Raw genomic sequence first — 22,233 nt, 5'->3', positions numbered from 1 at the left:
TTGTACTCTACAAAAAGAAGAGCCTCACAAAGGTCACTATCCTGAGGACCTAACTTACTCATACATACCTAACTGCTGGGCAATACTGGCTCACCCCCAGTATGCTTGAGACCACTGAGATAAGTAGCCATTATGGCAATGTTTCCTGAGTCCATACAGATTATGAAAAAGCATTGTAGCTTCATAAGTATTCATTTAGGGAATATCCATTTTATTCTATGGTCATTTTAGAGGTGAAATATGAATAAAGGAAAATCTCCTGAAAACACTCCTGCAACAATGTAGAATTATGGAACAGCAACATGAACATTAAAAGAATAAAAGGAAAATATGTGCAATGACATCTACAGAAGTATCAAACAGGTAGAGTCACTTCCATACTTTCCACATAACGTGAGAAGCTGGAATTGGCAGGTTGTTAGTAAAAGAGAAAATTGTTGCATGTTTATTGACAATTTCATTAGGTATTGTAAGGTGTATCTATGAACATACTTGTTTTCAAAACTCCTGATCCTGCTCTGCCACTCCACAGAGGCTGGTATTCTTAAAAATCCAGAAGTCTGTGATAGTAAAAAGAGCCTTGTTATAGCTGTGATGGCTAAGGAGATGAAAAGCACGAGGTTTGAGAATAAAAGCAGTCGTCTCTCTCTGGTGCTACCCTAGGGAAAAGCTGAAGTGATAGCAGAAGGAATGAGGATTGGGAAGGAAATAGATGCTTATTGCCAAGGTGCTGCATGATTGGGGAAAAAAATGGAGCATGACCATCATTTCGCTGCCTCCAAACAGCTGGGAATTGAGTTTCCATTCTTCTATTGTCTCAGTCACTCAGCCGAACATATGATTTAAGGCACAAAGTCGATAATGCTTTGATTTATCTCTGACCCAAAACTGGTGAAGGCTTTGTGGGAGCTGCAAAAGACGGTATCAGACTTGGGCTTGAGGAGTTGCTTTATTATTTGAGAACAAATATATTTTATTGTGTTTTTTTGTTTGTAACTCACATCACAGGTGAAAGGATGGCTATTTCTTGAAAGATTCCTTTCAGCTAAAGAGGAGTAGCATGACTTGCCTAGCCTGAATTTAGATGACTCTGGGATAACTGGAGAGGCATGGGAAAATGGCAGTTGTGGAAATAAGACAGCAGTGACTTTCAACCAAAAGAAAGGAGGCTAGCTTAGTAAAAAAAAAGTTTTTAAAATGTCTGTTCCTTTTTCTACAAAAGGAGCCAAGTATTTTCAAGATACAGATTATATCAGAATGCAGTGTTAGGAAATTAGAATATAAATTATTGTTCTGTGATAAGAAAAAAATAAGCTATTGATATTATTTGGGAAAAAATTTACAAAGTCATCTTGACTGGGAAAACAATAAATGCAATGGATTTTTCAGCTGATTCAGTCTAGCTTAAAGATCTATCACTGGGACAACAGAGGTTTAGACATGGTCTCTAGGGGTTTGTATGGTGTAGAGAGAATGCTAATTCAAACACTCTGCGCTTTCTTTGAGCTAAGAGTGTGCAGGTGTTCACAGACTGGAGCTGCTATGTGTCCATCTAAAAGCAGGCTAGTTTCTTCTCAGTTTTTTTTGTTCCTTATTTTGTGAACAAAACTGGATGTCCCTGCACTCAGCCTCTACCTAGCATTACATTTAGCAAACTTTCTTTTCCTTTCTCCATCTTCACCCTATGGAGTGGATAAATTTTGCCACTGAGCAGTTTTGTATAAATTATACTAGACAACTCTAAATAAGGGCTTTATTTAGGTTCCTAAGTTCTTAATTAAATGACAAATATTTTAATTTGTTTATTTTCAATTGTCTTTGGTTTTTTCAGTTAACTATCCAACAACTTGGTTATCTCCAGTTTGAAAACTTCGCTGTGACAATGATTGATTTAGTTATGAGCTGCCCAATAACTCCAGTGTTCCCCAGAGTTAGCCAGAAATGTTTCCTAATTAATTTACAGAACAAATGCGTGTCATGGTAATGCAAGTGACTTGCTTCCCAGAAGAACAAGTGAAATCCATTTCTCCAAAACCTTTGCTCCATTCCTTGGATTCACTGATACTTTTGCCCTGATTGAGAGCAATGTCCTGGTCAAAACCTTAGCAGAGAATCCATATTGCTGCCAAACTCCCTCAGATAGATGTTTAAAGTCAGCTTTGTTCCATTTAATTAACAAGTAGGGAGTACCAGACTAACTCAATTGAGTATTAGACAGCACTTGTCAGCAAAGTACAGAACCTGTCTGAATTACAAGTGCAGAGCAGGACTATTGGCAGATTAATATACTGTTTTATCCAGAGAGAAGATATGGCTGTTTGCTGCTGTGACATATTTGTTTCAGGGAATTACTTATCGAGAAGAACTCAGAAGAATGAGGAGAGCTGTGGATCCCGAAGCATTTACGAATATTCTAAGTTGCTCGGTAGAGTGACCCAGGGATGGAAGGAATGCATGTCTCACAGCGGAAAGTTTTCTGGGTGTTAGAAATAACAAGGTAGATAAACTGCCTTTAATTAACCCATCCTCTCTAATCACTCTATATACTACTACTTCTATTCTCTTCTGTCTGTGTAGCAGCACATCTTATGTTTGATAGAAATTAAGGCAAACATCTTTCCTTAGTAAATCTCCAGAGTTAATTTCCTTTTAGATATCAGTTACCAGTTTGCTACTGCTGGCACTATCCCCCTATCTGAAAGAATGACTATTATCTGGAATGTCAGCATTTCATCAGCAAAGACAACTCTAAATAACTAGTGGCCTATGTTTCCTCCTTTGAATGACCAGCAGAGATCAGAAACGGCCAGCTTTTCAGAAAAGCATCTTATGCCAAGCAAGCTGGTTTAGATCTTCAGTCACTTGTTAAAAGCTTGAGTTTTCTGTCCTGTGTGACAAATTACATTGAATAATTCTCTGAGTACAAGTTATAAAACCCAGTCCTCTTTTATAAAAAAACAGGTTGAATGTTACAAGTCAAAAGTAATATTTATTCCAGAGTTTAAGACTGGATGTACTAGTGATTTCCCTTGTGTCCATGCAAGTGGCTGATCCTGTTTTTTCCTTAATGTAGTCAGTTTTTCAGAGGTACTCATTGCATATGTACTATTTACAAAAGGGCAGTTGTGAAGCTCTCTGGATTTCTCTCAAGGTAGTTTAAATAAACTAGTTTCTTCTTGTACTGCAGCAGATCAGGAGCATGCATCCTGGAAGCTCCTCATCTCAGCTATGGGAATCCTAAGTTGCCGCTACGAGCTTATAGTGATTCTTGTATCACCAGAATACAAAAGCTTGTGACTGTATGGCGGTAGTATAGCACAGGTTTTTTATAATATATTTTAACTGAATAGTCAAGTCCTGGGTATAACACAAAGAATGAAGGAAATCTGTTGTAGTTTTAGGGCTAAAATATCCATTCTGATATTGCTTTATTCAGATGCTTAATACATGCAAACTAAATCCCCGGTTGTATCTGCTTTCTAACATTTACTTATTGCAAATATCTTATGTGTATAACATATTAAATGGACTTCTGCAAGCAAATGCATTTGTACTTTCTCTTCTAGAACGAGCTTCTTACTTACAAAGGGTACCCCAGCAAGGAGTGTGAAGTGACAACAGAGGATGGTTATATTACTACCATTAACAGAATCCCTTATGGTACACAGAGTCAGGGAAACTCAGGTACAGTTCTTTAATATGAGCCAGAACCAGCCTAGATAGGGTATATTCTGGAAAGAGTTACCTTATATTTGTAAAATGTCCATCAAAGCTTGTACATACCAGTGAAATTTTAATAGAGAATTCTGGCTGCCCGGAACAGCCTGGAAGGTCAACATGATTAATGTCAAGCACACCTGTTTATAATAAAAATCCACTATAATATGAAGAATATATCCTCACAATAACAGTTGATGAGTAAAAGTTAAAAAAAAAAAAAGGGGGGGGTAAAGGCTGTAATCTGCCCAATCAGTCTATTTTGAGAAAGCTGTTCCAGCTTCTAATTTTGCTTTGCTTTTGCTTACACCTGGTTAATATCAGTGACTGATTCATATTTTGGGTAAAGGAAATCTCTGCAAACAATCCCACACCTTCATTCTATATATCAGTGTTGAGAATCTCAGACTAATGTGATAGAGCTATACAAACAATGACCGGAGGGTGCGAAGCTAGTTTTTGCTGGCGTCAGGCAGATTTTTCCATAAATCCTTACAGAAGTTTAGAAGTTCTCTCTTTATAGAAAGGGATGTTTTGTTTTTATGATTAGTTGTCTCCCTTTAAGTTGGTGCAGGAACAAATCCCGATATTGAATGTAGGACAATAAAGTCCCTGAACTACCAGAAAGATCAAGAAATTTTATAAAGTGTTGTTTTGTTTCTGATTTGCTTTTCAGCTTTGAAACCTGCTGTATTTTTGCAACATGAATTATTGGGAGATGCTAGTAACTGGGTCACAAACCTGCCCAGCAACAGCTTGGGTTTCATACTAGCCCATATACTGGGTTTAATGTTCGGATGGGAAATAGCAGAGGGAATCGCTGGTCTAGAAAAAATCAAAATTATTCCATTAATCAAGATGAATTCTGGGCTTTCAAGTAGACTGAACCATTGAAGGGCATCTCTATTGCCCATCCTTACATATTTATTTAAGCTGGCTAAATCAGAGATTTACATATGCTACCTTTTAAAAAGCGTTCTCTACATTCACTTTTGCTGAGGTGCACCGTAAACAAGCATACAAACTTTAATAGTGGTGGAGATTACTTCCTGTAATTACTGCTAAAAAAGATTCTTCGAACTAGAGATATAGCAGCAGAGGAACCTGCACAAGTCATCTCCAAGCCATCCCTCAGTTCTGGAGGCAGTTTTGGAGGCTATTTAGAAACACTAGTCTGTATATTACAATAACACTAAAATCATAGAAGAATCACAGAATCACAGAATGGTCAGGGTTGGAAGGGACCTCTGGAGATCATGTAGTTCAACCCCCCTGCCAAAGCAGGTTCACCTACAGCAGGTTGCACAGGAACACGTCCAGGTGGGTTTTTAATATCTCCAGAGAAGGAGACTCCACAGCCCTCTCTGGGCAGCCTGTTCCAGTTTCAGTTTGTGCCTGTTGCCCCTTAACCTGTTGCTGGGCACCACTGAAAGGTGTTGGAAGAAGGAGAAAATGTAAATCATTTTTGCACTTGTTTTAATGAACATTTAAAAATAGATCTTTTCTTTAACACCAAATTGTATAAAATGTGTGATTCCATGGATGGAGCTCTGCTACTATATTACCATGTGTTCCTTCTGTGTAGCCCATTACAATTCAATCTGGTATTTCTTGAAGTTATAGTCCTTCTGTTGATGTCAAGGGAGAAAATAACTCAGAAAACTTTGAGCAGTATCTTCTATATCCAACGCCAGAAAAACACAGAACCTAAAATAGCTGAATGATTCCCTAAATGGTTCATGTTGTTTCTTTGCTGAAAAGCCTGTAATAAAAATGTGAATTCAAATGGATTTTTAATTTATGCATGCCTCTCTTTCAGTCTGCTCCCTGCAGTTTTGATGAGATGGCAAAGTTTGATCTTCCAACAACAATAAATTTCATTGTGGAGAAAACAGGACAGGAAAAGTTGTACTATATTGGCTATTCACAAGGCACTACTATTGGTAAGGTACACACAAGAGACCAATGTTTCAGGAAAAGAGGAGTAAAATGTGATTTGAGATGTACCTGGGGTTTTCATTAACTCTTTGCAGGTGTGAAAAACAAAGGATAAGCTGTTTTCAGCATGTAGATATTTTTAATTTATTATACAGACAATAAAATATAATTGGCCAAATGCACCGCTGCTGTAAGTCTGCTGACTTAGAATTATACTGGAAATTATTGTGGGCCATGCAAACTGTTCTTTCCAAGATGCATGGGTGTGCCCAGCAGCAGATGGTCAGTTGACCAAAATAAACAAAACAGGAAGATGATAGTACAGAAAGAGAAGCTGGCCGGTTTGGACAAGACACATACACACACACAAAAAAAAAGGAAAATATGAAATTGGATTGACCGGAAGAAAAACAACTGTTCCTCCCAATAGTATATGAAATGCATGAATGTACATCAGAAGTGTACATTTATGTTTAAATGGGTTTGAAAGAAAGCTGAAAAGGTAAAATATAGAAAGAAATTTCTCTCTGAAGAGGGAAATAGAACTACAAGCTGGTAACACATGGAGAAGGGAGAATTCACCAAATCTAGGCTGAACCATAGTCTCTGAACAACTAAGAAGGTTGCTTGCAGGTTTGAACTTGCAGAATAGCATTTATAAATACTGAAAACAGTCTATTGTACAAATTATGATTTTCTTAACTCCTCTTTTTTGTTTTCTCAGCTTTTATTGCATTTTCAACAATGCCAGAACTGGCTCAAAAAATCAGACACTATTTTGCGTTGGCACCTGTCACTACTATTAAGTATGCTAGAAGCCCAGCAGCAAAACTCCTCCACCTTCCTGAAAAATTGCTTAGGGTACGTGATATCTTGGTTTCAACTGTTTAACCATATACTTGTTTGTTCAGCACTTAAAATGCATAAACAGAAAATATAGGGCTTTATGAAGTCTCCTCATTTGCATGTGGGTAGATTTACCTTGTGACTGAAGCCTTTGAAAGTTCAGAGTGGACATTAAGAAAAAATTCTTATCTAGGGCACTAGTGAAGCATTGAGATAGGTCACCCAGAGAGGTACAGAGACGTGGACCCTCAAAGGTTTCCAAGATTCCTGTAGACAAAGCCACAACCGATGTGCAAGCTTAGAGCTAAAATACAAATTGGAGTTAACATTTAACATATCTCTTCATTAAAAATGATGTAACACAAACTGAGTAATGCCTGAGCAGGCTGATGCAGTGGAAAAACATTTTATTTCTTTTTTGTTTGTGGGAATGTCATCTCACAAATGAAGAAAAAGTAACTGAGAACCACTGAAAGTGCCTGAGAAGATAAGCAGAACACAAACACCTTTTAAAAACAACAGCATAATGTACAAGCATACATTCTTAAATGAATGTTACCTTTGTATTTCACAGGATTTGCTTGGCAAAAGAGAATTCTTTCCCCAGACTGAATATCTAAGAAGGCTAATAGTCCCTGTCTGCAGCTACCAAGCTTTTACCAGGCTTTGTAGAAGTGCCTTCTTCAGTCTAGGTGGCTGTAACCTGAAAAATATTGACATGGTATGTATAACTCTTAGCAGCTGTACTGAGAGTTTAAGCTTCTGCTCCCAAAACTTACCTTCTATTCTGTGGTGTGAATCCTGAATTTCTGTTAGGCAGTGTCACATTGCAGGGAACAGTTCCCACTACCAGACAGCAATATCTGCTGGTTGCCCCGTCGCTGGCAGGGGAACACTGCCTCACTCCTCAGCAGAGCACTTGTCACCATCCCTACAATAAATAGCTGCTCAAAGCCCCCCAAAACTCTGCAGTCCACCTTCTGCCAGGTCTCACCTAGGGCACTGTCTCCTGGTTCATACTGTGACTTCTGGTCTCATTGGAGATCTTCAGTATGCTGGCACACCACAGAAGAAAAAATAAAACACCTACCGGCTTCATGTTTCCAGGAGCTCTTTGCAATGGAGAAAAGAACACACACATTCCCCCTTGTTCTCCTCCTCCAAGCCTTGGACCATCAGGGATGTGATCAGAGGCACAGGATACCTCGGCCGTACCCAAGAGAGAGCTGGCAGACACTGGGAGTTAAGACATACTTGGGCACCTCATGCTATATACAGCTGTAGGTCAGACCACTCAGGCATCAAAATTTTGCTCCAGCATTTTTCCAAAAAATGCCTCAGAGTGTGTTCTCTGAGGAAAGATCACCGAGCAACTTGTTAAGAAACCCTTGCAAGACTTGGGTGTGTTTTATTACAAATAGTTGTGCATTCCTCAGGCTGTTGCAGTTCCTTTTGCTGTTCTGTCCAACAGCAATCCTCTCTCACACAGGATCCATTACAGACCCCTCAAAAACACCACCTAGTTTGAGGTCTAAATTGCTGAATTTCTATTCTATCCTTTCCACCTGTAGATTCTTTTGGATTCTCAGTTATCCTGGAAAATGTTCTGGTTGGGGTTGTTCTTTCGGTGCCACTCTGAACCTGACACATCACTACATTTGGAGTAACTCTGAGGGAGTCTCTGATCATGCCACTCCAATTTCTGTTGGTTTCACTGATACATGACAAGGCTGTGGCAAGTGTTTTGATGTACATCTGAATAGAAGGGAGGAAGAGAATACTCACTGAATATTTTCTTTCAGAACCAAGTCAATGTGTATATTGCACTATCCCCCACTGCAACTTCTGTGCAGAACATAGTCCACTGGAGTCAGGTGCTAGCAAATTCCTGGAAAACAAAATAGGTACTCACTTTGGCTGAATGATAAAGAGTGAGTATAGCTGATATCCTGCTGCGAAGTCATTGCTAACTTCTTGGAAACACATGCAACTTGTAGTTTACAACTGAAATCTCAATTCAAAACACTGTTTTTCATTGATCTTTGTTTTGCCAGCAGGATGGAAATACCCTATGTGATACAGGTACATTTGAAACCAACAATGAAACACTGTATTTGTGTAAAAACATGTATGCTGGAAGCTGTGTATGAAGACATATATCACTGTTCTTACTGTGTATCCTGTACCTTTTATAAATGATGTCCACAGTTCCATACAGAGCTTACTTAAAGATATTAGTTATGTTTACAATGTGGAGTCAAGAAATGAGCAAGACATAGACTGCTTTGCAAAATACCAAATTTTACTAGTAAAAGCCCTTGTATTTTCATCTCTTGCTTTCAAAGCTCTCTGTCTGGACAGCAATAGAACTACAAAAAATACACTCTTTAGTAGACTTGTTATATCCCTTACTGACAAGGTACTGTAACAGTACATGCACAGCAGCAGTGCTGACGGAAGCTGCCTTTCTGTCTTTGGGCTCACACTTTCAGGATTCATAAAGCCTGGGCTCAGTCATGGAAGCTGCTGCATGCAAGGCAGGTTTCCTGGCAGCACTGCAGGCTCTGGAGCAGAGCAGGAAGCAGCTGCGAGCACAGTGAGCTTGTGAGAGTGTTAATGCACTTTTCAACACTGCAAACACATGGATATGTTTGTTGCTGCACAGGCATTTACCCAAAATCAAACAATGCTTTTGAGTGTGAATTTACTTAAAATATTAGACTTAAGTTGCTGTTGTAACCATGGCCTAGACCTGTAAAGGAAAAGTGTTAGAAAGGCACAGTGGAGGGAGCTCTGCAAATCGACTGAGGTTTAATTCAACATCTTGCCACAGGCTGGCAAGTACGAACATGCAGGAGTAATACTCCTAAGCCTTCATTGTCACTGCTGTTATTACTGTTAAAGGAGTTAATAGACACCTTACCTTCAATGTTAAGATCCCATTGATGGTGTCTCTCACAGTAGTAGCAACCTGTGCTGTAGGCAAAGCCAAGAAGCACAAGGGAAGAACTAGAAATGGTGACTTCTGTATTCAAACCAGAGACGGAAGAGAAACATAAGAAGGAGCCACTCACAGAGCTGAGTGATGGCAACATGACTGTCAGAAGAGGACACAGCAGCAGCAGTGAGGGGAACTTGCTGGAGGCAGCTGTTAATAGCAATTTTACAAACTAGAACAAATTGCCTGTGAGATCATCCCTGGGTCTTTCTGTAGGAGCTGTGATTTTTTTGGTTCCGACAAAAATTTTTGACTCCTTTTCACTGAGACTTTTAATTAATTGACTGTTGGCTCTTTTGTAGCTCTTCAAAGAACTTCTGTTGAGGCTTTAGATTGGAGTCAGAGGCTCAGCAGGGAAAGAATTCACAAACTTCATGAATGATGACTTTGTAACTACCCTTCTCTTGTTCATTCTCTTAGGAGGCCCATTCAGGGAAGTTCCAAGCTTATGACTGCGGTAGTTCAAAGAAGAACATAGAAAAATACCAACAAGTATGTTTTGGTAAAACAATATTATTGCACTTGAACAACACAGAAGCACACAGGAAGAGAGCAAGGATGTAGCAAGAGACACATTTTTCAGAATACAAGTAGATTAAAGTATCACTACTTTCCAGATTGGAAGTCAACAAAAAAGCATCCAAGCACTAATGGCAGTAACAAATTTTAAAAAGGGGAGAGAGAGAGAGAGAGAGAGGGGATGACCAAAATTTTTCAATTAAATGATCAATAGGAATAAGAGGAGGTAAGGGCAGGAAAGACAGAAAATGAATTCTAGCAGATAAGACCAAAGAGGCATGACTGAAACAGTTGCCAATGTATGAGAGGTCAGGGAAACAATATTAGGAAGAGGGCAACTGGAGAACTAATAACTTACCAATAAATTCTGGCAACCAAAGACAAAAGGACTTTATTCTCAAGCAATCCCTAAGGAACCTCTCCTTCATTCAAGACTCTAATCCCGTCCTTGATCCTCCTACCATTCAGGTCTCCACGACAGCCTGTCATTGTTAGTTACATGTTTTACTGATGGTTTGCATGAAACACAACATCCTTTGGTTTGTCTTGAATTTGCATGCCCCTGGAAAGTCACCGGATGCCTTCTAGGTTTTGCGTTATGAGAAGTAATGGGATAACTACTTCCTATGCTCTTTCTTCATACCATTTGTGATTGTATAAGCCTGTCTCCTGTCCCTGCTCTGGCCTCTATTTTCCAAACTCAGGAGTCTTAAGCTACTTCCTGTCTTCTCCTACAGAAGCCACTCCATGCTCCTTTTCATCCTTGTCACATGTTGTGTCTTCTGTGGCTGACCAGTACTCCAAAAGGACCAAGATGGGGGTTTATCCAGAGGCATCCTGACATTTTATGTCTTGTTCCAGGTTTCTGCCCTACTGTTTCCTAGCTGAGAGGGCAAAGACCCGATAGTAACTCTTTGTCAACTCAGGAGCCATTTTTCCTTTGGCTCTGCTATCAGCTGTGTTGTCCCTGCAAGTACAGACAGAAAAGGCAAGCAAGGGCACTTCCTTCCTGTTTGTTTTAGGCACCTCTACTTTAAACAGTGATAGAAGAAAGCCCCAAATGCATGTTTAAACTTTCCTGTGCTTTCCTGGACATGCATTCCTGTACTCCTTCATGTTTTCCAGGGTACTCCTCCTCTCCACAGTGTGGAAGAGATGACTGTACTGACTGCAGTATGGACTAGGGGACAAGATTTGCTTGCAGATCCCAAGGATGCAGCCATTTCACTGTCTCAAATTAAGAGGGTCATCTATCACAAGAGGATTCCTAAATGGGCACACCTGGATTTCATCTGGGTATTGGATGCACCTTTGTACAGGCACAATGAAATTGTTGATCTGATGCAGAAGTATCCTTAACCCACAACCAGTAGCCATACCTGACTCATTCAATAACACGTGCTTTCACTGGGTACAAACAAAACCATCTTTTGCATCAGATGGTTTCTGCTGGAGTCAGACAAAGGGTTCCTTCCTCCTGATGCTATTTTCCCACCACATGTCACTGCAATGTCTTTTGCATCCTAATGGTGCACTTCATATTTTCTGGCAACCTTGTGGGTCAGTAACCACTTTTTAACTGATATAGCCTAGATTCTGCAATAACCATACTTTGCTAACAGAAGACAGGGTTTTCTTGGAGTCTGCTCTCTGCTTTAGACCCTAACAGTAATGAAAGCACTCAGTTTCTCTGGACATGGTCAGTGATCTCAAGACATTTTCCAATCTTCATGTTATTTCTCAGTTTATTGGGGAGGCAGTTATTGAAAGGTGTCATGTAAGCCAAGACTAATTCTAGCAGTTTTGGTTTTCATTAATTTTATTAGATGAGAGGATGACCGGAAAGTAAAAACTGAGTTCACACAAAAAACTGACTCCTGAACAGAAGATGGTTTGTCTTCATTAGAAATAGGGCTGCTCACTTTTTTCACAAGGAAGAGTAAGGGACACAGGGAGAGCAGACCCAGCAGAAAACAGTAGCCAGTCTCATGGTTGAAGCATACACCTGGAAGATGGGAAACTTGGGCCCAAGGCCCTCCCGAGATAAAGAAATCTTGGCAGACTGAATCTCTGCTGACAACACTTTCAGGATCTGTGTACACGAACTCTCCAAGGTGAGAGAAAGGAGCTGATTTCATCTTGGCAATGACAGCACTTCAATAGGACACTTTTAACCAAAGTTACACTCTGAACCCAGCAGGAACCTCACATCTCCTGCTGTTTCACATGAAAGCTACTGGCTACCACAGAGCTGAGTTGTTCTAACCTCTATCATGGCTCTGAGAAGCCTCTTTGGGGTTTAAACACTAAAATGAAAAGTACCCAAACATCACTAGAAAGGATCCATTATCTCCATCCCATGGGTATTTAGAGCACTTTGCCCATTATTAGGAAGGGCTGCTTTGAAAACAGTGCTGAAGAAACTGTCATCCTATTTAGTTTCCTGGGGGAATTCTGGCTCTGCCAATCTTGTTTCAAATAGGTAGTTATTGCACAAACACAGTCACTTGAGGCATAGCCTCCATGGTTATTAGGTTACAGCATTATGGGTCACTGTCCCTCCCCAGTGAAGTGCCATTAGCTTCACTGTGAAAAGAAACACAGTGCATTTAGGGGTTTCCTTTCAGCGTCACACTCTCATTCTCCATTTGAATAAAATGTTAACATGGGACAAATCTGGGATGCTAACCTGGGCAAGTACAGCTGTTACACTAAGACAGCTCACTGGTGATACTATATGACCAAAGGGTCAGTGTCTCTGAGAAGTGGTTCATTAGCCAAACAAATTAACTATCGCTGGTGCCACTTCTGTCCTTTTCTCTTCCAAGACAAACAACAGGTCTGTTTCATCTCCTGAGCCCACTGCTGAAGCCTGTCCTGTTTCCTTGTGTTCCACAAATGTAAGTAGAGCTTGATTCAAACAAAACAGCTCTGCTCCAGACAAGGACATTCCTTACAGCCAATGTAAATCCCTGGGGACAAATACCCTCCAGAGAGTCAGCCCTTCAACTAACTCACTGCTTGTAGCGGAAATGCATGAGGACTTGAGATCTACTTTATGAATTTTCAATACTTAAATTGGGAAATGCAATAGCAATATACCTGTAAGAAGCCAGAGCATGCCCTGAATTCACCTGGAAAGAGATTGCAGCTGTGCAGCTGTCTTACAACCTGGGAGACCATAGAGGAGGCAGGATGTTGAATTTTCTGGAAAATCGGTAAAAACAGGTTAGGCAAGCAGCATTGGAAACACGATGGGGACGGTTGATCCCACCTTGAGACACCAGGAGGGACTAGACACCATGTTGCAGAAGCCCTTCTGAGTGATTAATGTATGGTTTGATGAAAGTTATTGTCACTTAGAGACATTAGAACAGCTGAGTTACAATGCTTCTTCACTGAGAAATTACCAAATTACCTTCCTCACCATCCCAAACTATGTTCTCTACTTTGTATGTAAAGCGTAACTGTTACTGTGGCTTCATTGACATCCTGTTCTTATTTCACTGTGTTCCCTCCCCCACCACCCACAGGCATCATATTATTTGCAATGGTGATTTCAAGAACCCATCCCTTTCATCTGGTGTTCTTCTAAATGCTCATCAGCCCATGATGAAACACAATTTCTTCTGAAGACACTTATGAGTTAATTGGCTGAAAAGCTGGTCCTCACATAGGAGGATTCTACTTTGTTTGTAGCCCAGCTGCCTAAGGACACAGAATGTGTCCTTCTGACCATGATCACCAAGCCAATTTCAGTAAGGACTGAGCCCCTAGGCTGAATACAACTCATTCAGCAGTTAAGCAAGGATATCCAAAGATACTATGTTTTCAAAGTTGATGATAATGGCTTGGGAGAGGCAAGAACTCTTATTTCTTCCCTCACTGGGAGAAAGGTTATATGATGTGTTCAAGCCTTCTCTGGCACCAGAGGTTCCCTACAGAAACCAAGTCAACTCCGAGCAATTAATGTCGAATAAGATGAGTTTCATGAGTTGTGCTGCTCACTGAAAAACAGACTTTAGGATGGTCTGTAATGTTAAACTCAAAGTTAACATAAACCAAATGAAAAGCAATAGCAGAGGCAAAGTTCTTGAGAGAGTATGTTGAGAGAAGCTGGACACTTCCTCCTCTTCATCCTAAAAGATTACATTCAGAGCAGTCCTTCAGTTGGGCAACAGTACAGGTCAAGGTCTGCCACAGCCTCAGGGAGATGGAACACCCAGGTCTCAGCTAAATGTCCTAAACACTGGTTTGTAGGTGCTTCTTAAACTCTCCCGCTCCCAGGTGCGTTTTGGGTTTGTGAATTTAACCAGAAGACTTCTTTCATCACAAAGATTTCCCCACTTCTGAAGCACTGCCAAATCAGTACTTAAACACGCTCTACAATACATGCTGCCAACTCATGACCCTCACGGCTGAAGTGCTCATTGTGTTTTGACTTCCTTTTATTGGCGCAGGCTTCTGTCAGTGAATCAGTCTGCTAGTGGAGACAGACCAGGAACTGCGGCAGAAGACACAAGCAAGGCAGGCAAAGCAGAGGTAAGTTGCTTGTACATATGTGTTCACGGTCTTTTTCTCTGTTGCCTGTCTCCATAAAGATGTGCAATCTTGGTTTTGTGCAGTTGCTTGTAAGAATAGACAGCTTTTTGCCTCTCTAATCTGTAAGCCTATTGCTATGCACAGAAGTGTGTGTTTGCTTGTTAGAAGACAAAGAAGTTTGACCTGCAGAAAAGGAAGAAAAAGAGCAACTATTTAATTTTCTTCTACTTGTTTTCTTCAGTCTGAGAACAAAGGAATGAAAGTCCCAGTATTACATCAGTATGTGTAACCTGGACCTCCTGATCTTGCAGTGTAATGCGCATGTATGTTTTGTTAGTGAGTAAGGCTCGTATACATTTAGTACCAGTTGCTTCTCTGGTTGGAGTGTGTATGCCTTACAGCTTATATGAAATAAATTTTAGACTGCTTAAATTACAAGGATAGATGGGTGAATTTCTGAAGGGCTTGCATCTTAGTTTCATTAAATCTTAAAAGTACCTAAAGAACTTTCAAGGGTATTTCTCTTTCTGACCTTTTTTCCTTTTAACTATGTTCTTTTATGACAGTTTACCATGCCCAATATTTCCTTATGACTTCATCTCACTAGATAAAAACAGCTGTTCATGTCTCCTAACTGTCTTCATTCCTGAAGCTTAAGGGAGCAGTGGCCTGCCAAGATTGGTATTACTTAGCCCGCTGTATCTGATTTAAAAGGCGAATACCTGGAAGTCCATGAGCCACGCCAGCTAAACCAGGTGATCATAGCGTGCGTTGAGAAAAGTTTATCCTAACAAGAGGGATAATTTAGCCTCTGCATTGCCTCAACTAGTTTTGATAGTGGTTTGAAAACAAGCTGAGACATTAGCAGAACTTTTTCTTCCCAAATAAGATTCCCTGTGCAGGGAGAGGGAGGCATATTTTACTCCCATTAGAACAGAGTAAAACAGCAGAAAGCAAAAAAGAGCATTGTGCTGACTGAATATGTAGTTGTGAGGCTTCCTGTTTTGAGAATAAAAAGAAGTATTTGATATACAAATGGAATCGAGTTGAGTGTGTTTTGATGCCAAGTTTAAAGTTTTGGGTGTTTCCAAATGCTGCTTCATTCCAACTGTCTGATGAGTCATGAGGTTTGAGTTCTTTAAATTTGTTCAGTCAAATTTGAAGATTAAATTGAAGATGAGAAGTAGTCAAAACTCCTTCTCCTGTAAGGAGATTTACAGAGTGCAAAAATCTTGTGGTTACCTGTCCCTCTCACAAATCCTGCTCATCTTCCCCTTTAGTTGCCAGGTAATACTCTCTTATTCTCTCTTGATCTGTAGCTCCATTTCCAAGTCCAAATAAGCTTCATAGAGCAGCATGTCTTGTCATAGCAGATGTCTTATTCTAGCAGCAGACTCCAGAAACATGTGGCTGCATGAGAATCTCTGTTCTTCATTAAGAATTGGATTCTCCATGTCTAGTGGACCTAGCAATGCCTGGTTTCAGACAGACCTGTTTCCCGAGTCTGCTTAACTTCCTAATGCTAACTATAATACAGGCAGGTCTCCTACGAAACTCTCTCGCAAACCCTGATGCCCAGCCATGCATGCGGCGGCTACTTTGAAGCTACACGGACACTGACTAGTTGGCTGGTTCACTCTTGCTGACTGCTTAGCTGGTTGTAGAATATACAGCAGCTGCTGTGGCCTGTCTTGCCCCTAGCAAGGCAGTAACCCCACTGAATAGTCCTTCCCCAGCAAACAATCCTCAGGAGCTCCTGCAAACACCATTACCTTACAGGCTTGTATCTCAGTGGTGAACTTGACAGATGTTTACCAATGACACCAAAAGTTAATTACAGGATGGACAGGAAGGTGAACTGACATAAACACACTGTGGTCATAAAAGCATGCCTTCTTCTGAGGAAACCAAGACTACAAGAGCAGTAATGTCCCCAGTCATTACTGGTGAGGCAATCTTACAAGACGCCTTGATGAGCTGAAGCCTTACATTGTATTACATGTCCCTTTTGTCCCTTGGTTTCTATTGTTGAACATTTAAGTAGCCTGCCTGATCTTTATGGTCTTTATCCACAGGCAGAGTGGTTGCTACTTTTCTCTTTTGTCTTCACAGCCCTCATTCTCTCCTCACACATGAAGGCACAGCATACAACAAGAATTAGATGTCTAAGGGCTTTTCCAGAATGTGTAAGCACAGTCCTGAGCTTCATGGATGAATCCTTTTTCTACCGTTCTTCAGACTGGAAAGAAAAATCCTATCCTACCTGCTTGCAGCTCTCTTGCAGGCAAAGAGCACTGAATGTGTCATCACTTCTCTTGCTATCCAAACATTTTTAATCCATAGTCCTATACCCAGTAACTTTCTGTGATACAGAACCTGCTCTTCCCTTTTCAAGAGAACATTTGAGTCAAAATTCGCATGTTGAAAAAAAGCTCTGGGAATTTCACAGAGAGCAGTGCTCCTGCACTCATTGACTGGGTTCTGGAAAATAAAGACTAAAACCTGGAAGCATATCTACTGTAGGTGGAGTTGGCATAAACTGTTTCTAAATAGACTGCACTCTGCAATTTCTGTTCAGAAAAGCTAATCTGGTACCATCAATCAACCCAAGAAAGAGCAAGGTGTTACCTCCCCATGACCAAGACAAGATTTGCAATATGGACAGCCATTTCTAAGAGATAAAAGAGGCAGGCCCTTGGCAACATGAAGGCAGTCTCAGGTTCTACTGTTCACTGCTCTAGAACCAAACTATTGCATGGTTTCTTGGTTGGTGGCAGCCATCAGTTTTGAGAGACAGAAACTTTGGACTCAGAAGTAGCAGTAAGAAAAATGCAACTATCTGGGGATAGCAGAGCAGGTTCTTGGAAGAAGTGAGCAGCAAGGGGCCAGTGAAAAAGCCCAAGGGGGTGGTAAATAGAGACCTAGATGATTCAGTTTCAGCCTAAAAGGTAAGGTTTGACTCACAGGGCTTCAGGGGAGCCACTCATGCTCACCTTGTGGTGAGTATATTCTCAGAAGAACCAGTTTCAAACAGAACTTGAACCTGGTCTGGGGCACATCTCCCAATAATGAAAGCACAAGCTGGCATTGATCTCATGCAAGCGTGTTCCCCTAAGCCTGTTACACTTTCTCCCAGAGTCCCTGAATCACTCCTAGGCCCTCCACAACCATTCACGAGCCTCATTGACTGATCCCTCACCCCAGCACACCACTGACTTGTACAAAGAATGGCATTTGATCCCAAAGGAAGAGAGGGCAGGTAGAAAGAGAGCCCATCCCAAACCCCTCTCACCTCTTTCCTGAGGAGACAGGAAACAAGCAGTGCTTTCTTCTGCTTTCATGTCTCCTGCTGGCAGAGAAGTGGAGGCAGATAAAGGAAGACAAGCCAGGTGATGGTCACCTCAGGTACTCATGCTTTTTTGTCAAGCTTCTGCTAGACTTATGACAAAAGCTGGCCCCATCTACCAACCACAGCTCCCTTGTCATCTGCAGACTGCTCAGGCATATTCTCGCACGGTATGCTCAAGTGTTTTCCTCACCTCTTCTGCAATCCTCTCTGTTACACAGCGTGAGCTGTGGATAGTCCCTCCTCACACAGGTACTTATTCTGGTGGACCCTTGGGGAACAGACCTTGGGCAACCTTCAGGAGACTCCCCACTTGGATCTTCCTGTAGAATTCCACAGCACTCTCTTCCTAACAGAAACACCCCTACATGTGCTCTTTCACACAGCCCCAAGATGTGGTGCCTTCTCCTGCTGCTCTGCTCCCAAGGAATTGCCTTTTCAGCAGGCTTCACAACACCCTCTACACTGAATTCAGATACAAGTCAGTTCAGGAAGACCCGCAACCCCGAATGCTTTATGAATGTTGTAAGTTGGGTCACTTTCTCTCTCTTTCTTTCTAAAGTATCTCTCCATGTACCACTACCACTGCCCCATCACTAACAGTCCCTGTTAGGAGGCTAAGAAGGGCCCCTTCCATATTTCCCATTTTCCCAACCTGCCTTTTCCAAAACTACTGCATTAAAGTCATCACTGCAACAAGGGCCAGCTGTGGATGTGCCAGGGACAGATGCGACTCTTCCACATTGCATGAGGACAGACACATAGCACTGCAATGGAGAGTGCTGGCTGCTACTTTTGGCTCCAAGTCCAGGCAACTGCCCAGAACCTCCTAAGGGGCACGGGAGATCCAGGCTGCTGTATTTTGACCCCAGCAACAGGACTCAGCCCAGGTTTTTGGCCAGAGCACAGACTACACACTGCGGTCCATACCAAACTGAACAAAAGACTTTCACTGCCTGCATTTAGGATGAACCCCAACACATATATGATGAGCACAAGGCTGGGCCGTGCCTGATGACACTTGTTTGCAGTTACCTTTCTCAACACATGTTGGTATTTTGGGCTACCACACAAAGAAGTGAAGAGTGAGAACCTGGCAAGAGGACAAAGATCCCTCCAGCACTATGATAGGGAGCGTCAGCCTAGAAGAAACCTTGATGGTCCTATCCAAACAGTCCGAGCTGTCAGAGAGAAGAATTCCTGTGCAGTGGAGGCGAAGGCTGGTTCTAGTCTCAAGGGAAGCAAAGTCCTCCCTTTCTGTAACAACCTCTTTACTCAGTACAGTGGCAAGGGAGGATGCATCCCTTCTTCAAACTGCAGATTCTCACAACATAAAGTAATCCAAGATGCCTTGCCCTGAATCACCAAAGATTTCCTCACAGTACATGCAAAACTAGGTGTAGGTGGTCTCATGAGTTCCTTAGCGACAAGAGCTCCACCCTTGTTTGCCTTGCTTTCACGGCTTGCCTAATCACACTTTGGCAAGAAAAGGATTCATTATGGACCAAAACCCACAGCTTTTGGCGCTGTCTTATACAGATATTGCTATGTATTTAATCCGTAGAAAGGTATGATCTGTATCAGCCTTCCAAAACATGACAAACTATCTCCCAAAAGGTTAGTCGCTCAATACAGTTCTGCTTTGTCCCATAACATGGGGTCAACTACGAGACAACTACCACCTAAGTAGGTCTGAAGAAGACTTTGATGCATCTTTTTACAAGATTTATAATAATTATTCTCAGCCATGGTCCCTGTGACCAGGGGCCTTGCGCTACCATCACAGAATAGCCCACATCCACAGTGCTCAGCTTGGTTACCCTCCAAAACAGGACAACTTTCTTGTTAACAAACTCTTCTTTGGCTTCCCACAGAGTGAAATTATCAGATATCATGGATACCCCAGTGAGGAATATCAAGTAACCACAGAGGACGGATACATTCTTGGTGTTTTCAGAATTCCTGCTGGGAGGAACAGCCAAAAGACAGGTGTGACACAGTTACAGAACATAAGGAAAGTCAGAGCCAACTCTTACATGAGTCCCCCATCTTTCCCCTTTGCACATGCAACAGCATGTTCCACACCTTTCCATCTCAGCAAAAGCACCTAGGCAGGAATGTGGCCTGAATTCTGAATCCATCTGAAGTTCACACATTCAGTGTTTCTGTCCTTATTTCAGACTTTTCTAATAATTTTGTCATATCCCAGGTTTTTTCCCTCATGTGGGCTGGGGGAGGGTTTGGTAGACTGAATTTGGGGAGGTTTTATGTTAACACTCTTGGTAATATACATTTAAAGCAGAAGCCTGACAACAAAGCCTCTCAGGTTGGGCATGTGAATATTAATTCCCAGCCTTCTGAAGGACAGAAATATTCTTAAGGAAGGTGATGAGAAACCAGGTCATTAATGAAAAGCAAATGCATTTCATCTGTTTCATCAAATTTTCTGAATGGAATAAAATTTTCTACCTGGAATTCAAGATACCCTGAATACTGCTAATTTGTTTATTACTCCTTGTTAGAAGTATAGAATAATTTGTTTTAGATGCCTTCTCCTATTTGGATCTCCTCCTTTGAGATCATCTCCACCAGACTCTCTCTCAAAGTAAGGTTAAGCAAAGTTAGACCAGGGGCCTCTCAGCTCTGCTCAGTTGGTTAGTGAATAGACCTAAGGGTAGATATGCTTCTCTGGATGAATTATTCTTTGTCTTCCATACACTGTTATGCCTTCAGCAGTTTTCAGCTATGGGTAGGTGGTTTCAATATAGGGACCTGTAAGTTCACTTTCCAGTGCAGGAGGAGATGGAGACAGGCCTCCTCATTAAACTCTTTGTTTGCCAGTCCTGTCACGAAATGGTTATGAAATGTCATGAACGGTTCCTGTTTGCATGGAACAAACCCTTCAGGTTTCTCAGACTAATATCTGTGCATAGTTCTCCTGGGAGTTTCTTGAAGAAGGAAAGATTTAAAATCTCTCACAAACTAAACTCTGCACCCCAATCTTAAATACACATTAACTACTGCTCCAAATTAAGAATACTTTCATCTTTTCCAGGGCAAAAGCCTGTAGTCTTCCTACAGCATGCTTTTCTAGGAGACGCTACCCACTGGATTTCTAACCTGCCCAACAACAGCTTGGGCTTCCTCCTCGCAGATGCTGGCTATGATGTCTGGATGGGAAACAGCCGAGGGAACACCTGGTCTTTAAAACACAAGACCCTTAATCCCAGCCAGAAAGAGTTCTGGCAGTTCAGGTACTCTGTAGAGGGAGAATTACTCAAGATAGAAACTCCGAGGGTACTACATAGCTTCAGCCTGATACTTTTACCTAAACCAGCATCAGAACAGGGTCTACACCAACCAAGCAGAGTAAAGAACCAAAGAAGGATGCTCACTACCACTCAGAGTTGGGAGCATTGGCTGGGGAAGAGATTTCAGACACTGGGAAATGAAATGGGATGCTGAGGAAAAGGGGGACAGTACCATGAGAGGGAGAGCAAGAACTTGAACTTGAACAGGCTAAGCAGCCTTGTCTAGAAAACTCTGATCTCTCACAGCTGAATTAAACCAAGAGACAAATGTGGTTTGTAACCCATGCTAATGAAAGCACTGATTAAATTCAGTTCCCCAAGGGCTGCAACTGACAGGCAAAACTGGCATCTCCTCTGCAGAGAGCCCAATGCATCAAGCAGCCTGGCAGTACAGCTGCATCCCTCTACCCCCTTGCCCAACTCAAGCGAGAATGCAGACAAAGCCTGCAACCTCATCTTTCACTGGGTCCTGCGTGGCACAATGAACAAAACTGACCTTCAGTAACTCACACTGTGATAGCCAGATTGTCTGCTACCTTTTTTTGTGTTTCTCCCCTGTAGCTTTGATGAAATGGGTAAATACGATATTCCAGCAGAGCTGTACTTCATCATGAATAAAACTGGACAGAAGGATGTATACTATGTTGGTCACTCTGAAGGCACAACAATAGGTAATGCCAGGACACTCACAGTCCACAACCATTCGTGTTCCTAGCTGATCAGTAGGTGGGTCTCCCCATTGATTCAGTTGTTTTTCTTGCTTGTGGAGAAATAACAAACGTAGGAGTGCCTTATGAGTTGAGATTTGGAAAATATGCAAAACTTTTCTAAAAACAGATTTGGTTACCCTTAATAAGCAAAGAAACCTAATAGCAGATCCAAATACAGCTCAGTTTTTTAAATAATTATCATAGAATGGTTTGGTTGGAAGGGACCTTAAAGATCATCTAGTCCCAACGCCCCTGCCATGGGCAGGAACACCTTCCACTAGACCAGGTTGCTCAAAGACTCATTCA

The 22,233-nt window shown here is 41.5% G+C and overlaps 1 protein-coding gene and 1 pseudogene across 1 annotated transcript; both read left to right on the top strand.

Annotated features, from left to right (window-relative positions):
- Positions 1 to 798: 798 nt before the first annotated feature.
- Positions 799 to 11,377, top strand: LOC104161194 (annotated as a pseudogene).
- Positions 11,378 to 18,299: 6,922 nt separating this feature from the next.
- On the top strand, positions 18,300 to 21,888 carry LOC104161195 (lipase member M-like; the record flags this gene model as incomplete). Its single annotated transcript, XM_009699531.1, has 4 exons — positions 18,300 to 18,431; positions 19,781 to 19,895; positions 20,962 to 21,160; positions 21,779 to 21,888. Coding segments are annotated over exons 1-4 (556 nt in total), but the record flags the coding sequence as incomplete, so codon positions are not given.
- Positions 21,889 to 22,233: the final 345 nt, after the last annotated feature.

The sequence above is a fragment of the Cariama cristata genome, unplaced genomic scaffold, assembly GCF_000690535.1.
Source record: "Cariama cristata isolate BGI_N322 unplaced genomic scaffold, ASM69053v1 scaffold11144, whole genome shotgun sequence".
In the NCBI taxonomy this organism is placed as follows: domain Eukaryota; kingdom Metazoa; phylum Chordata; class Aves; order Cariamiformes; family Cariamidae; genus Cariama; species Cariama cristata.
The sequence above is the reverse complement of the archived record's forward strand: the minus strand, read 5'-3'. Positions and strand labels throughout refer to the sequence as shown.